This window comes from Numenius arquata, chromosome 9, assembly GCF_964106895.1.
Source record: "Numenius arquata chromosome 9, bNumArq3.hap1.1, whole genome shotgun sequence".
NCBI classification, from domain to species: Eukaryota; Metazoa; Chordata; class Aves; order Charadriiformes; family Scolopacidae; genus Numenius; species Numenius arquata.
Window position 1 is genome coordinate 4,866,018 of NC_133584.1, and position 14,395 is coordinate 4,880,412.

The 14,395-nt window shown below is 50.5% G+C and overlaps 1 protein-coding gene across 2 annotated transcripts; it reads left to right on the plus strand.

Moving 5' to 3' along the window:
- Positions 1–4,625: 4,625 nt before the first annotated feature.
- Positions 4,626–14,061, plus strand: SLC2A2 (solute carrier family 2 member 2). 2 transcript variants are annotated; one of them, XM_074152945.1, is made up of 12 exons: positions 4,644–4,658; positions 5,197–5,292; positions 5,804–5,836; positions 5,945–6,075; positions 6,598–6,722; positions 7,492–7,607; positions 8,782–8,944; positions 9,243–9,430; positions 10,578–10,682; positions 12,545–12,646; positions 13,497–13,700; positions 13,870–14,061. In XM_074152945.1, the coding sequence occupies exons 1-12, from the start codon at positions 4,644–4,646 to the stop codon at positions 14,059–14,061; spliced, it is 1,470 nt and encodes a 489-aa protein (XP_074009046.1). The 2 variants fall into 2 exon arrangements, with proteins under 2 accessions (XP_074009045.1, XP_074009046.1); XM_074152944.1 differs by having other exon boundaries at positions 4,626–4,658; positions 5,804–6,075.
- Positions 14,062–14,395: the final 334 nt, after the last annotated feature.

Below are 14,395 nucleotides of genomic sequence, written 5' to 3' on the forward strand. Positions count from 1 at the left end.
AATGACAGGACCAGAGGAAATGGCCTGAAGTTGCGGCAGGGGAGGTTTAGATTAGATATTAGGAAGAATTACTTTACTGAGAGAGTGGTCAGGCACTGGAACAGCCTGCCCAGGAAGGTGGTGGAGTCGCCATCCCTGGAGGTATTTAAGAAATGTGTAGACATGGCACTTCAGGGCATGCTCTAGTGCCCAAGATTGTGGGGTTCTTTTGTGTGTGTTTGGTTGGACTCGGTGACCTCAGAGGTCCTTTCCAACCATGAAGATTCTGTGATTCTGTCACCCTGGCCCCGGAACTGGACTGGGTGCTGTAAATGTTAGAAGTTGTGCTGCAATTCCTCGTCTCAACCTGAGCTCGTGCAGGTCCGTTGCTGCTCGTGGAAAAATTTGTGCAGTGGTGCTACGTGATTGAGACCAACATGAGCATCACGTAGGCCGGCAGCGAGCAGAAGGGATCGAATCTTCCCAGAGGTGTGGGGTGGACCTCCATACCATGCCGTGCTTCTGCCCGGGATGATAAGCCACCCACCTGGATTTTGCTGGAAGGGTAGGAGGCCAACACACAGATACCTTTATAACTGTGCTGTCAATGCACCAAATTCTCCCTCTCAGTTCTCCTGAAGCCCCTGTCCCGTTGGTGGCCCCAGCTCTGCTGCCTGCCCCACCTGCTGTGCATATAGAGAGGAAAAATGAACCTATATGGCGTTCTTTTTGTGCCAACCTCTGATGTGCCTCATCATCTCTGACCTGGAGAGCCGGGACCTTATGGTCTGAATCTTCCTTTTACTTTTACCTTTCTGGTTTTGTTTTGGTTTGTTTTCTTTTTTTTTTTTTTTTCCTTTTTTTTCTTCTTCCTTTTTTTTTTTTTTTTTAACTTCAAAGCTGCCTCTGGATATAATCCAAAGGCAGTAAAACGGGTGTGCAAATTACCGCGGCTGCAGAGAAAGCCTCGCTCTCCTTATGGAGTCTTTAAATTACTTCCACTGATGTGACGGCGCGTTCAGTTGTTCAAAAGCAAAGCCCGACCATAAACTTTTAACCCATTGCTTTTATCACATAGCATGAGATTTAGGAACACCACCAATTACAGTAGACACGACATATAGTAGGCAACAAGCAGGGCAATTCCACATGACAGTAGCATTATAGATAGTTCTTACACTTTATTAATAAGTAACATATTAGCAATAACGCAGGCGCTGCTGTTTGCAAATAATGTAAATGATGCCCATCACAAAACGTTAAGATTCATGCTACAAGGTGCAGTCACCCGGGGTTAAGGGGTTGGATGCTGTTTGGGATTCCTGGCATTTATCCATCCCTGGAAGTATTTAAAAGACGGGTTGACATAGTGCTTAGAGACATGGTTTAGTGATGTTTTTTTATCAGGGTTAGGTTGATGGTTGGACTCGATGATCTTAAAGGTCCCCTCCAACCTGGGCAATTCTATGATTCTATGAGAAGCTATGAGAACATTTTGGGGCAGCTTCTTGCCAGGAGCCCTGGAGAAAAGCCACAAAGCCGGTGGCACTGGCCAGGACACTAAGAGGGGTGCTGCTGTCCTGAAAACAGTGACATTGCTATTTCTTCTGTGCTTTACCTGGGAAGCGATGCCCTCAGGCTGGACCCACGGCAGTGCTCAGCCACGCGTGTGGAGACCCACATTTATCATCTGCGTGTTTCGCCTCTGTGTCACACCACGTTCCCGGGATAACTGTGGGATGAATCTCTCTGCTCTGTTTGCCCTGGCCAGGAAAAGCCCTGTGCGTACAAGCCACATGAAGCACACGTGCTCTTGTTACCCTCAGACATATTCAAAAATCATCTGAACATGGCCAAGAGAAAGTCCAAACGAGCTCCAGGCTGGCAAGCTCCCAGGTGAGGGTGAGGATGGCAGGGCTGGCCCCGATGGGAAGATGCCATCTCCCCGTTGCCCTTTTGATCTCTGTGCCCTTGGTCAAATCACCTAGCTGCTGCCTGGCGAGGCTCATTGGCCATGGGACGGGTTGGTATTGCTCCCGAGCTGTGCTGCGGTGATATCTGCACCCTACGGTCCCACAACCAGCCATCAAACACGCCAGAGATTAGACGGGCTGATCATTGATCCTGGTGGCATCGGGCACGGCGTAGGAGCGTTGTGCTTCAGTTTTCCAAGCGGACAGTCAAGATGTGATGCTCTGAGAGCCCCTTTGGGAAGTGACTGCAGCGGGAGGCAGATTTACACACCGACCGTTCCCATCCCTGAGCCTCGGGAGCAGCCCTGAGGCAGCCTCTGCCAACGGCACATCCCCATCCAGACCCTCCATTCAGAAAAACACAGGGGACTTGAATCTGTTAGTGTCACTGAGAGCTAAATACGTGCTTGAACTGCCCAGGGGTCAAGGCTCTGGTCAAGGCATCAGCGGGGGGCTGTACACAAGAGGCAAGGCAGCCCCAGGCCCCCACTTGCAGTATCCAGCCCCACAGGGAGGGTAAGAGGGACCGGGAAGGGATGGGAGAGCCCCAGGAAAACTTCATTCCTTTTGCCAGCAGACCTGGACAGGGGAGGCTGGTGGCCACAGGGCTTCCAGCCTTTGGCATCCAAGGTTTCCATGGAAGTCACCAAGCCATTCCTGGGGAGTTGATCGATGCTCACCCTGCCTCCCCGTCGCTGCCCCAGCCGCTCCGCACCCCCCCTCCTCGGGAAGCCAGAGTAAGGGAATGCTCTGCTCCGTAAGCAGCAGCGGGGAGGACACGCAGGCTACAAGCCAGGGCAAGGCCACCCCGCTCTCTCCTTTCGGTATGTAGCTGGCCTTTGTCCCCTCAAACCACCCCCGGTGGGCTGGGAAGAGTAGTGGGGAAAGCATCATCCTCCCTCGGCCAGGCACCAGCGACGGGATGGGGATCCCAGCGCGGGACATCGGTCCTGGCCAGGAGTTTCACAGTGCCTGAGGATTTCGATTTGGGATGCTGGCTCAAGGCTCTCTCTTTTTTTTTTTTTTCCCCCAGTCAAACTTGAGCAGGTTGTTAATTGCCTAATCCTGCCAATCCCCCCCCCCGCCCCAGCCCCCATGCGGAGGCATTTAACCTCCACCGTGCAAAGAAACGGTGCTTGTAAATGCCTGCGTATCCGCACACGGCGAGCAAACAAACGCGATGGGCAAAGAGCTCAGCTGGAAGGACAAATATTGGGGAAAAAAACTTCAAAAAGCTCAGCCTTGGGGCCCTCCCCCCCTTGCAGCTACGCCAGCCCACGGGGAATGCAGGTGCTGCGGCTGGAATCGATGCCTGCGTTAAAGCAATGAACTTTTCTCCTCCAGTTAAAGTTTTACTTCACTGGAGGAGACCAGTGCAAAGATTAGTGGTCTTGCTCATCTCTTTTTTTTTTTTTTCTTTTTTTTTTTTTTCCCTTCTTCCTCCGTAGAAAGTACATTTTGTGCCCATGCGAAGCGTGGCTGACTGACAGCATCATCCAATGAGTAGCCGGACCCAGCAGGGGCTTATCTAGAGGGTAATGAGCATTAATCACTTTCTGGGCTGATTCAGACTTTGACGTGTCTCCTACGGATGCCACCACCTGCCCTGGCACCCACCCCCACCCCCCCCAGCTCCTCTCGCCGATGATGATATCGAGGGCGGCGAAGCCCGAGGGAGACCAGCTCAGACCAGCTTGGGTTGATGTGCAAAGTTCACCGCTACCGTGTGAGCCGAGGCAAAGGGCTGCGGTATTCGGCAGCATCCGCAGGTGTCTGGTAGCATCGGCGATATTTGCCGGCATCGGCGATATTTGCCGGCGCAGCAATCAGCTGGTGGTGCCAAAAGGCTCAGCGTTCACCCCGTTGTGGGCTTTTTAACCAAAAAAAGTGTACGTTATTTTAATATTCCGGGTGGTTTTGCCATGTTGTATCTCCCTATGCACATACAGCATCTCCTCTGAACGCTCAGGATGTATACGTACAGGGGTGTGCTAGCATTACAGCTACGTGCAGGTATGTATGGACATACATATAGAGAGAGACCTTGATACATCTTTATTTATATATGTTTGGCTGTGTATGTTATATAAACACAAAAACATATTTTAAAGCAAGGTGACAAGCGCTATCTAAATAAAACAGTCTTAGTCACTTTCCAGCTTCTTTGCTACATATGCTGGAAAGGTTTCTTCTTGCGAATTCAGCAAGAGGTTCCTAATGGAGCACATCCATCCGGCAGAGAAGCCAAGAAAAGTGTTGAACACCTTGAAATAGGCTGTAGCATGTTCCCAGGTCCCTGGCATGTCACATCACGGACTGCTCCACTGCGGGACAGCCCCAAATCAGCCTTTCAGCTGGATCGTTTGGATTTCCCAGGTCCCCTCTATGCAGTTGCCGGTCTCTCCCGTTGTTTCGTTTGTCCTCCCAAATTCAGGGATTGGAAGCGGCTGCTCTGAGGTGAGCGGTGGCCAAATAACGCATGGAAGACTTGGGTTTCTCATTAACCCCGGAGCTGATATAGTCCCATCTCTCAGCGCACCAGCCAGCCAGTTTTCCTGATCCCTCTTGTCTCCATCCCAGCCCTGCTCTCCTTCCTTCCCTGCCCGAGCTCCCATCTCACTCCCCAGCCCAGGACAGTGACCGCTCCTGGGAGGACACCGGAGGAGCTGCGGGATGGACAAGAAAAGCAAAATGCAAGCGGAGAAGGTAACTACGGCTCGGTGGTATTTTTGCACTAGAATTTCTGCGGGCTGGGCAGTGGTATTTATTGCTTGCCGAGACCAAAACCAACAACAGCAAAAAAAAAATCCCCTCCTCTAATTAATTGCTCTTTGTTGTCTGCGCACTGAGCGTAAGGACAAAGGGGTCAAGCGACTATTTTTTATTTTTAAGAGCTCCGTCACCTCATCAGGTAATTTTAAGTGTGATGGAAGGAAACAATACTTGAAACGGCACTGCTGAAAAACACCGTTTGGGTCATTTTTTTTCCTGGCTGTTCTGCTTCAGCAGTGATGCTGCCCGTGTGCTCTTTCTTTGGGGGGGCAACATTGCTCTGCCCTGGGGGACCTGATCCTGCCCGTCTCCAGGGGCTTTGCCTTCTCCTTCAGATGCTGCTGCAGCATCCCTGGGTGCTGCCATCCCGGGCAGTGGGGTCCCTTGGGACAGGGATGGGGTGCAGCCCCCTCCCTGGGTTTGGGCAGAGCTAGGACAGCGGGGTGAGGCTCTTCTCTGCTTCCTCCCCCAGCACCTGACGGGAACGCTGGTCCTCTCCGTCTTCACCGCGGTGTTGGGCTTCTTCCAGTATGGCTACAGCCTGGGTGTCATTAATGCCCCCCAGAAGGTAAGCTGAGCGCCCCCCCAAGCCATGTATGGCCAAGGGACGAGGGCTTTGGGGCAGCCAGGGCTGGTTTGTCCCTTGCAGAAGGGACCGTCCCCAGCTGCTATCGCCCACAGTACAAAGCTCCCACGATAAGGCAGCGGGCTGGGAAAACAGCAAGGACCCCCCCACTGACACCCCTCCCAGCGAAAGGAAGGGGGCTCTGCACACCGTGCTGCCGTCCCCACTGTGACACAGTCGCAGTGCCATAGACTGAGGGACCGTGGGTGCAAAATCCGAGCACCATGCTCGCCCCATCCCTGGGAAGCAGCACCAGATGAGGGGGGGATGCTCCGTGCCTGCCCTCATGGTCCCTTCCCGCTGGGGGTCCGGGTGTTGGGGATATGTGGGGGACCCCGATATTTCACCCCTGTGATGGAAAGCTTTTCCTGGGGCAGAAAAAAAAACCCAAAAGAGGTGTTGGGGGTGGTTATAGATTTGAGCCGACGGCTTTTTTCCTCTTTGCCCGTCACAGGTGATAGAAGCCCACTACGGCCGTGTGCTGGGCATCGCCCCCCTGGACAGACAAGCCACCAACACCTCTGGGGAGGATGGCACCATCCCTGTCACAGAGCCCTGGGGTGGCACCAAGGGCACGCTCGCACCCCCGGCTGACACCGAAGAGGACCTCGGCACCTCCCCGCACCTCATCCTCACCATGTACTGGTCCCTCTCCGTCTCAGTGTTCGCCATCGGTGGCATGGTCTCCTCCTTCACCGTGGGGTGGATCGGTGACCGGCTGGGGAGGTGAGAGGACTTCATGTGCTCTGACTCGTGTGCCACAGCCCAAGCCTTCTTGTTTCGATTTTTTTCCCCCTAGAACTGTTACCTCCCCGTAGAAATACAATTTGTGTTATTTTCTCCAGTTTAATGAAAAAAAACCAAACCTCAAACCTCCAAAATACTGTTACCATCACAGAGGTCCGGCTGATTAAAATCCTCAATTAGAAATCAGACACTATATTGCAACTTTTAGCACTTTAGACAAGCAGCTGATGAGCAGCCTTGACTAGTTTCCGAACTCTCCCCCTTTTTTTTTTTCTGTGGCAAAAGAGAGAAGAGGGCACCTGAACGGCATTTGCACAGGATGTATAATATACTTTTAGCTACTCTGATTGCACCCCTGTCCGATATTTCTTCAGTGCCTAGGTTCATTATTTTTCCCCCTGTAGTGCTGATTAAGTCATTTAATAGCTGTGATTGTATGTCGCGATGGCTGCTTTGGCCGAGAGAGGTGCCGGACCGAGCTGTGCTGCTGCTGCCTTGCAGGGTGAAAGCCATGCTGGTGGTGAACGTCCTCTCCATCGTCGGGAACCTCCTCATGGGGCTGGCAAAATTCGGGCCATCTCACATCCTCATCATCGCCGGGAGAGCCGTCACAGGGCTGTACTGCGGTAAGTCCAGGCAGGGTCATCTGTCCCCCTGGGTGCTGCATTGCTTCAGGGCTGCAGTCAGCAGTTTCTTCTATTTTTAAATCTTTTTTTTTTTTTTTAGTTCAGAGGAGTTTTGTAGGTGGGAGTTTTCTTTCTTCCCCCTGTGTCTGTCCTTCTCAATCCAGGATGTCTCCCAGAAGAACTTGGGTTGGTTCTATCATAAAATCGGTTTGTTTTATATATCCTAGAAAGGAGCGAGTCCCTCCTCTGCATCTCAAGGCTTGATTTGGTGGTGGCTGTTGTAACAGTATGTTATTAGCCATGCTGTTTCCAGGTTGCCTAGACAACAGTACTATCCAGCACATAGTTCGGGAGCACTGTACATAGCAAGGATAAGATAGTAGGCAAAGAATATGCAGTCACATAAGAATTAGCTTAGAAATAACAGCTCATTATCACTGTTACTGGTATGCAAATGCAACACCCCACTCTGAAGGTTCAAGGCAAGTTTTAAGAAAGCTCTTTGCTCTGTGATAACTACTCCCAGCGGGCGATCTCTGCTCCATGTTCCTACATGTGTGTTCAAGTGTAAAGGTTTCCTGGTTCAGGAATCTGGAGGTATCTGAGCACCTTTGCAGGGTGGGGGTGGTTTCCAGCCAGGCACGAGGGACTTGGTGGGATGTGGGATTCAGCACACGGGCTCCATCTTCCTTTCCCATTTGGGAAGTGGCTTCTGCTGGTTGCTGAGCTGTGATCTAGAAGAGGTGACAGCCATGTGTGCTCGGTGCAGGGCTCTCCTCTGGACTTGTGCCCATGTACGTCAGCGAGGTCTCTCCCACGGCCCTTCGAGGAGCGCTGGGGACATTGCACCAGCTTGCCATTGTCACAGGAATCCTCATCAGCCAGGTAAGAAGGAAGGCACACAAGTCCAGAGAGGGTATTTCAGAGGTTAGGGACACCCCAGGGGCATGCTGAGGTATCACTCATCATTCCACCCCAAAACTGAAGGAGAGTGGGAAGCAATCTGCTTTAATGAGGTTAAACTCCTACCTTGAGTCAGAGACGTCCTTAACAAAGATGACTTCTCCTGAAATAAAAGGTACTTCTGCGAACAATTTCTCCCCTCCACTGCAAAGTTTTTGTACCCATCTCATCCAGGTCAGGCTGGATCCTGAACATGAGACCCCTTATATTCAGGTACTCAAACATGGCTTCATCAAGAAGCAGGGAGTCCAACATCTCCATCGGCATTGCCCACCCTGGCAGGAGTCCCAGCTACGTGACAGGCCAGCACATAAATGTACCGAGAACTAACACATCCTGAAAAACTTAGCGTAACCACAAAGTTAATCTAATCTGACTTAGCCAAAGACTTTGGACAGACCATGGGGGAAAAAAACCGCTCCCAAGGTAGATCCTGCCAGCTCCACTGGCTGTGGGAGTACAAAAAATGCTTGGAACTGTGGAAGGAAAAAGGTTGCCAGTACTCACAGCCCTTCTGGAGCACCTTTTTCAGCGCCATAACAACACACCGAAGCAGAGCTCCGGTTAGCCTATGTGCTGAGCCTCGTGCTGCACTGTGGCCCCAGTGCTCAGACTGTGCTGGTTAGTGGCCAGGCAACTGGGGTATCCCACACTGCGTGGACCTCCATCTGAGCTGTGCACCTTTGTGGAGGTGCTTAGGACACATATGCCCATAGAAACCCATACCCTAAAAACCCAGGATAGCAAGGTCTGAGGAGAAAACATTTCACCAGTGTGTCTGTACTTGCTGAGTGGTTCTGGCCATGCACAGGTCTCCTGCCAGTGGCATGTCCTAAGGAGGACCAAGTCACCCCAGGGTGGGGAATAGGCTTGCAGAGGGCTGTCCCAAAGTCTCGCTCATGACTTTTTATGCCATCTGTTCATTCCCTCCTTGTAAATGTGCATCGTAACCAAAGAAATCAATTTTTTAGAACTGAGAATTGGTATTTGCTTCTAGTTTTCTTCCAGGTTGTCACTTCAAAATGTCATAGTGGTCAAGTGCTTTCTTTTTTTAGGGTGCAAGATAAGCCATTCACACGTGCCTCAATTATTCCAGGTCCTCGGACTAGACTTTCTCCTGGGCAATGACAAGATGTGGCCCCTGCTCCTCGGTCTGTCCGGTGTGGCTGCCCTCCTGCAGTTCTTCCTGCTCCTACTGTGCCCCGAGAGCCCCCGATACCTTTACATCAAACTGGGGAAGGTGGAAGAAGCTAAAAAAAGTAAGACACACATTCTGGGCTTGTCTGGAGTTGTTTTTATACTATACGTGGTATTAAACACAGAAAGACGAGGCTTGAGTGTGGTGTCTCAGCGCTTTCACAGAACTAATGTGCAGCTGCCCCTTGGCCACACAGACACGCTTTTGGGGCTTGATGTGCCATAGGAGTCACCAGAGCAATAGGATGTGACCGTCCTTGTGGTTGGCTTACCCTGAGTTTTGACTAGAGAGATTCTTGTCCTTACTCTACTCCTTATCCACCATTGACAATAAAATGTCAATCTTTTTTTTTTCTTAAGGTTTGAAAAGGCTCAGAGGAAACTGTGACCCGATGAAAGAGATTGCTGAGATGGAAAAGGAAAAGCAAGAAGCTGCTAGTGAAAAGAAAGTCTCCATAAGGCAGCTTTTCACCTCATCGAAGTACAGGCAGGCTGTCATCGTGGCACTGATGGTGCAGATATCTCAGCAGTTCTCAGGAATCAACGCGGTGAGTCTCCCAAAACGTTTGCCCTTAAAGAGATCCACGCTGAGCATGAAAAAGCAATGCTCGCTCCGTCCAAGCTGTGTAGGGGTGCGGAGAAGGCTTTCCCGTGACTGCAGTAGGCTCCTTGGCCACCACCATCGGTGCTGAAGGTGGCAGCAGGGGAGACACGTGTGAGGGAGTTCAATATAAAACCAGCTGGCGCAGCTAGTCACAGAATCATAGAATTGTCTAGGTTGGAAGGGACCTTTCAGATCATCAAGCCCAACCATCAACCATCAGAGTTCACACTGAGCTCTCCCATGACCCTCCTCATACCTGAATTCGTCAGCAGTTTGCTCTCTTTAATGACTACCTGCTCATCCCAGGAACCACATAATCACCATATTTTAGCAATTTTTAGCTAAACGGGTTTCGCAGCATCTCCTGGGATACTAGAAATTACCATTTTATATCTAGAAGCATGGAGCCTTCTGTTCAAAACGGGCTCAGACTCAAATTTTTGGAAGCCTGGTGGCAACTTTACAAAAGTTGAGGTCTCTGTCCCACCAGCTTTCAAAACTCTAGGAGCATTTCCGCATGGCAATGTGGAGCAGCACACAGGGATGCTCAGCCTCACAGGGCTGAGCCGGAGACAAACTACCCCACAGAGCCTGATTGCCCCAGCTTGATGCTGTACTCAGCCCCATCCACCAGTCACGGGGTCAGCCACCCATTTACCTCCTGCCCTCAACTTCCACGAGGTAGGAATTGCCTTATCCATTGAGAGAAGGGAGAAATTTGAGTCACTCCAATGTAGCAAGAATATTTTAAACTTCATTCAAAACTCAGTCATATTAAGGAGTTTGTCTCCAGTGCTCGGCGCTGGTGATCTGGCTTTTCAAGATTAAACATGGGACTACATGCAAAAAAACAGCTTAAAATGTGCAAATGCAATAGCTCTGGAGGGTAATTTCAATAGGATTTTTAACTCCCTCAGGCTCCTTTGAAAGCTTCAGCTTTAATTACTACAACAAGCCATTAAAAAGTTGGAGAAGTAATCATAATTAAATTACTTCACATCTCAGCCAAGCAAATGCAACCCTTCCCTCGAGAGAACAAAAAGTTCTACCAGCCCTGTTACCTAATCCTTCATCCTAATGTATTTTGATAGATCTTTTACTACTCTACAAACATTTTTGAGAGAGCTGGCGTTGACCAACCAGTTTACGCAACCATTGGCGTTGGAGTGGTGAACACAGTCTTCACTGTTATCTCCGTGAGTAAATGTTTCTGCCCCTCTGACTACAAAAACGCGTACGCTACCATGGAAAAATTATTTTATCCTGGAGCTGGGACTGGGATTTGCAGTTTTGCAGGGCTGACCCTGCACACCTTACAGGAAAAATCATTCCCTGGGTGAGTCTTGTTTGAAAAATCGAGCCTTGAAATACAGCCCGTTGGTGTCAAACAGCAGCGCTAAATGCCTGGTGAGTGAAAACTGCATCACCGTGCTCAGGGAAGCTCTGGTAGCTCAGCAGTTACCCCCAGAATAAAAGCTGCCTTTGAGACTGCAATTCTGCGGGTCCTCTTCCCCCCGGGGTTGCGATGGGGAAGCCGGCAGCTCACAATCTCCCTCTTACCCGTTATCTTTCAAATTGTTTTCTCTATGTACATAGCACCTGCCGGAGTGATATCCAAAGGCTATTCCACAGTAATAAATTAATCTAGCACCTCTCCTCCTCGTATCTGCGCAGTGCTCTGCAGCAATAAAAGGATAGTTCCGTTTTCACAGCCTTTCCCTTCATTGTCTCTCTCCTGAGAGTATTAACACAATTTTCCTATCAGCGGGCAATTATTTTTTTTAAATGTGGCTATTAATATAAGAAGATCAGGAAATGCCAAGCCCATTTCCCACCCATCTCTAGAGAGGCTTAGGGAGCAAAGGACTTCTACCCACCACGAAGCAGGACTAGCTGCAGGGTGGAAATACACAGCTCTAAGAGATCTTAGTCCAGTGTGCAAGAGACAGGAGGTCTTGGGGTGAACCTGCTTTAGAGGAAGGCCATCACAGGTCCTGTACAGAGGAGAAAACGTGATGTTTATTGTGAAACGAGGCACAGAGGTGTGCAGCTGGAAGAGGTCTTCCTTGAGGTTGGAGGGTCTCCTGTAGTTCAATGTCCACCCCGGCACTGTGGTATTTGCAGCCTGGGGCATTTGATCTTTGCTTCTTTTGGCCATAAGCACTTAAAAATTACCTGCATCTGTCAATGAATGACAGACCCCATCAAAAAGCAGAAGCACCGACAGCTGGGTGGACCCTGGCAGCTTCACAAGTCTGCAGGATGAACTGCCTCCAGGAAAACAGATGGTCTCTTGGAAGCATAAATCACTTGCTGTCATGGAAAGGAGAGGTTGAGCTGATGGTCAAAGGTGTCCTTTGGAACAGAGGGGAAGGAGCAGGCAGCCTCAGAGGCTGGTATCTTAGGGCAAGCCAGATGCACTGTACTCTGGAGTTACCTGTACCTCCCCATTGGGTGAAGTGGTTGGTATAGCCTTACATGTCAAAAGTTGGGTGAGATGTCTGGAGTCCACCAAGAGGAGCTGAGAAGGAGCAAGCTAAGTCTTGTGGCTACCAGGGAAGCAAAAGGAGTCTGGGAACAATTGGAGGAAAAATCCTGACTCCAGCTGCTACACAACTATCCCTGCCCTAGGACAGGCAAGGTGCAAGGGTCTGTTATGTGACTTGATACAGGCTGCGTTTTGAAGGTTACTTCCAAACTAATGCAGACCTAGTAAGTTTATTCTTCCTGACAGAAAAAAAAAAAAAAAAAAAAAAAGGAAAAGAGAAAAAACGTCCATAATCAGCAATACATGTGTAGGAGTAGTGGGAATTCCTGAGAGCTTGGAAATGCATGAGGTCTGAGAATACATGGGTTTGCCTTGCCCTTGGCAGGGCAATTGCTCAATCTGGCTCCCTAACAGCCACCAGCAGAGTTTCTGACATTTGGAAACTGGCACATAAATCTCTACCCCAAGAGCTAAAAGGGCAGGAGTGTGGTGTGGGAGCACTAACAGGCTGCTCGTTGCTAATGGACCTGGTTGAACCTCCTGAGAACGGTGCTGCACATGTTTCTACAGGTCTTTCTGGTGGAGAAGACGGGCAGGCGGTCCCTGTTCCTTGCTGGTCTGATGGGCATGTTAATAAGTGCTGTGGCCATGACAGTTGGACTTGTGCTCCTGGTAAGGATTTCTTTCTGTTTTTTCTCCATGGTTTGCAAACAGGAGAAGACAAACCACCATTTAAAAGTGAATGTTCTGCATTTTCATCTCAAAAAAGTCCAGAAAACATTTTTCCTTAGAAGGAACAGTTCAAAGTGACCATAGCTGGAGCCATCTCTGGTGACTGCAGTGCCTGAGGATGTAGCACTCTTTGGCCCAATGCTGCTAGAAAGGACTTGTGTCCCCTGTCCCCTCCCTGAGCCCGCTGACAACCTCAGTTCCTTACACAGCAACTGGGCTAGTCCCACAGCATAATCCCATGCCTGCTAAGAAGACCCAGGGCATACCTCCACGTGCCCTAAACCCTCAACCTGCATCTCCCTGGCTTGATGCAGGGATGCTAGATAGATTCTTGTCATCAAAAAAAGGGACAAATAATTCCTTCTAACACCCGGGAGAGCGGTCAGGCTGTGAGACATGGGGCAGGACAGGCAGAGGATGGAGCTAGTCCCCATCAAAGTCAGTCCAAACCACTGGTGTGAGCCCCTGTCAAGATGTAAAACCAAATAAGGGGTGGTCTCCTTTACTGAACACCCTGGTTATTAAAGACAAGCCCATTTTGCCTCTTCCTGGCCACGCTGCAGGCAAGGAGAAGGCTTGATGGTACAGCTCCAACGTCCCTCCAAGCGTCAACGTTGGCACCTCATGCCCAGCCAGCACCCGGCACAAAAGTTTAGAGCTTTAATTATGTACATCCAGTCCCCACTTGTCTGAAGAGAAAGAAATTTCTGCAAAAGAAGCCTAATTAAAGTAATTAGCGATAATTAATGACTCGTGTTGAGACTGTAACACTGAGCGCACCCTCTTGCAGAGCAAGTTTGCCTGGATGAGCTATGTCAGCATGGCTGCGATCTTCCTCTTCGTCATCTTCTTCGAAGTGGGGCCGGGCCCCATCCCCTGGTTTATCGTAGCCGAGCTGTTCAGCCAAGGCCCGCGCCCAGCCGCCATCGCTGTCGCCGGCTTCTGCAACTGGGCCTGCAACTTCATCGTGGGAATGTGTTTCCAGTACATAGCGGTAAGAAATCCCTCTAAAACTGTGCAAATTCGGTATGGGACGTGCACATGCCTCCCGGATCTCCATCCCCAAGCCCTCCTAGGCACCTCAGCCACGCAGGGTAGGAAGGAGAAGCCATCCCTGCAGTGCTGATGGTGGTATCCCCTCTTCTCACTTTCCCCCACTGCAGGACCTGTGTGGACCGTACGTGTTTGCGATCTTCGCAGCTCTGCTTCTAGTCTTCTTTCTGTTCGCGTACTTCAAAGTCCCAGAGACAAAAGGGAAGTCCTTTGAGGAGATCGCAGCTGTGTTCCGCCGCAAGAAGCTCCCGGCCAAAGCCATGACCGAGCTGGAAGACCTGCGAGGCAGTGAGGAGGCATAGACATTGCCACGCACCCAGAAAGGAGGGACTGAACATGGACCTCACCTCCTTCAGGTGCCGCGGGAAGAATGTTGGGCAAAAGTCTCATTTCATAAAAACCTTGCAGCTGGCAGACCAGGAGGACCCATCCATCAGATGCCTTCTGGTTGCTGTGGCTCACACCTCTGAACCGCAGATGTTTTACTCTGAAATACTCGGTACAACTGGGCTGCGGGGAGAGGCGGGGAAAGGACAGGCGGAATACGTTGCATGTGTGTCTCCTTGGCCCACTGGAAGAGCCCGGTGGGACGATGATCTTACTGGCTGGCAAAGCATTACATTGAGCAGGGTCATC

What these genes read in the sequence shown, in the direction of transcription:
- SLC2A2 (XM_074152944.1), top strand. Translation starts at nt 4,626, where the DNA reads ATGGACAAGAAAAGCAAAATGCAAGCGGAGAAG. An exon ending in TCATTAATGCCCCCCAGAAG is followed by an intron (nt 5,293 to 5,803) that starts GTAAGCTGAGCG and finishes TGCCCGTCACAG; the next exon opens with GTGATAGAAGCCCACTACGG. An exon ending in TGTGTTTCCAGTACATAGCG is followed by an intron (nt 13,701 to 13,869) that starts GTAAGAAATCCC and finishes CCCCCACTGCAG; the next exon opens with GACCTGTGTGGACCGTACGT.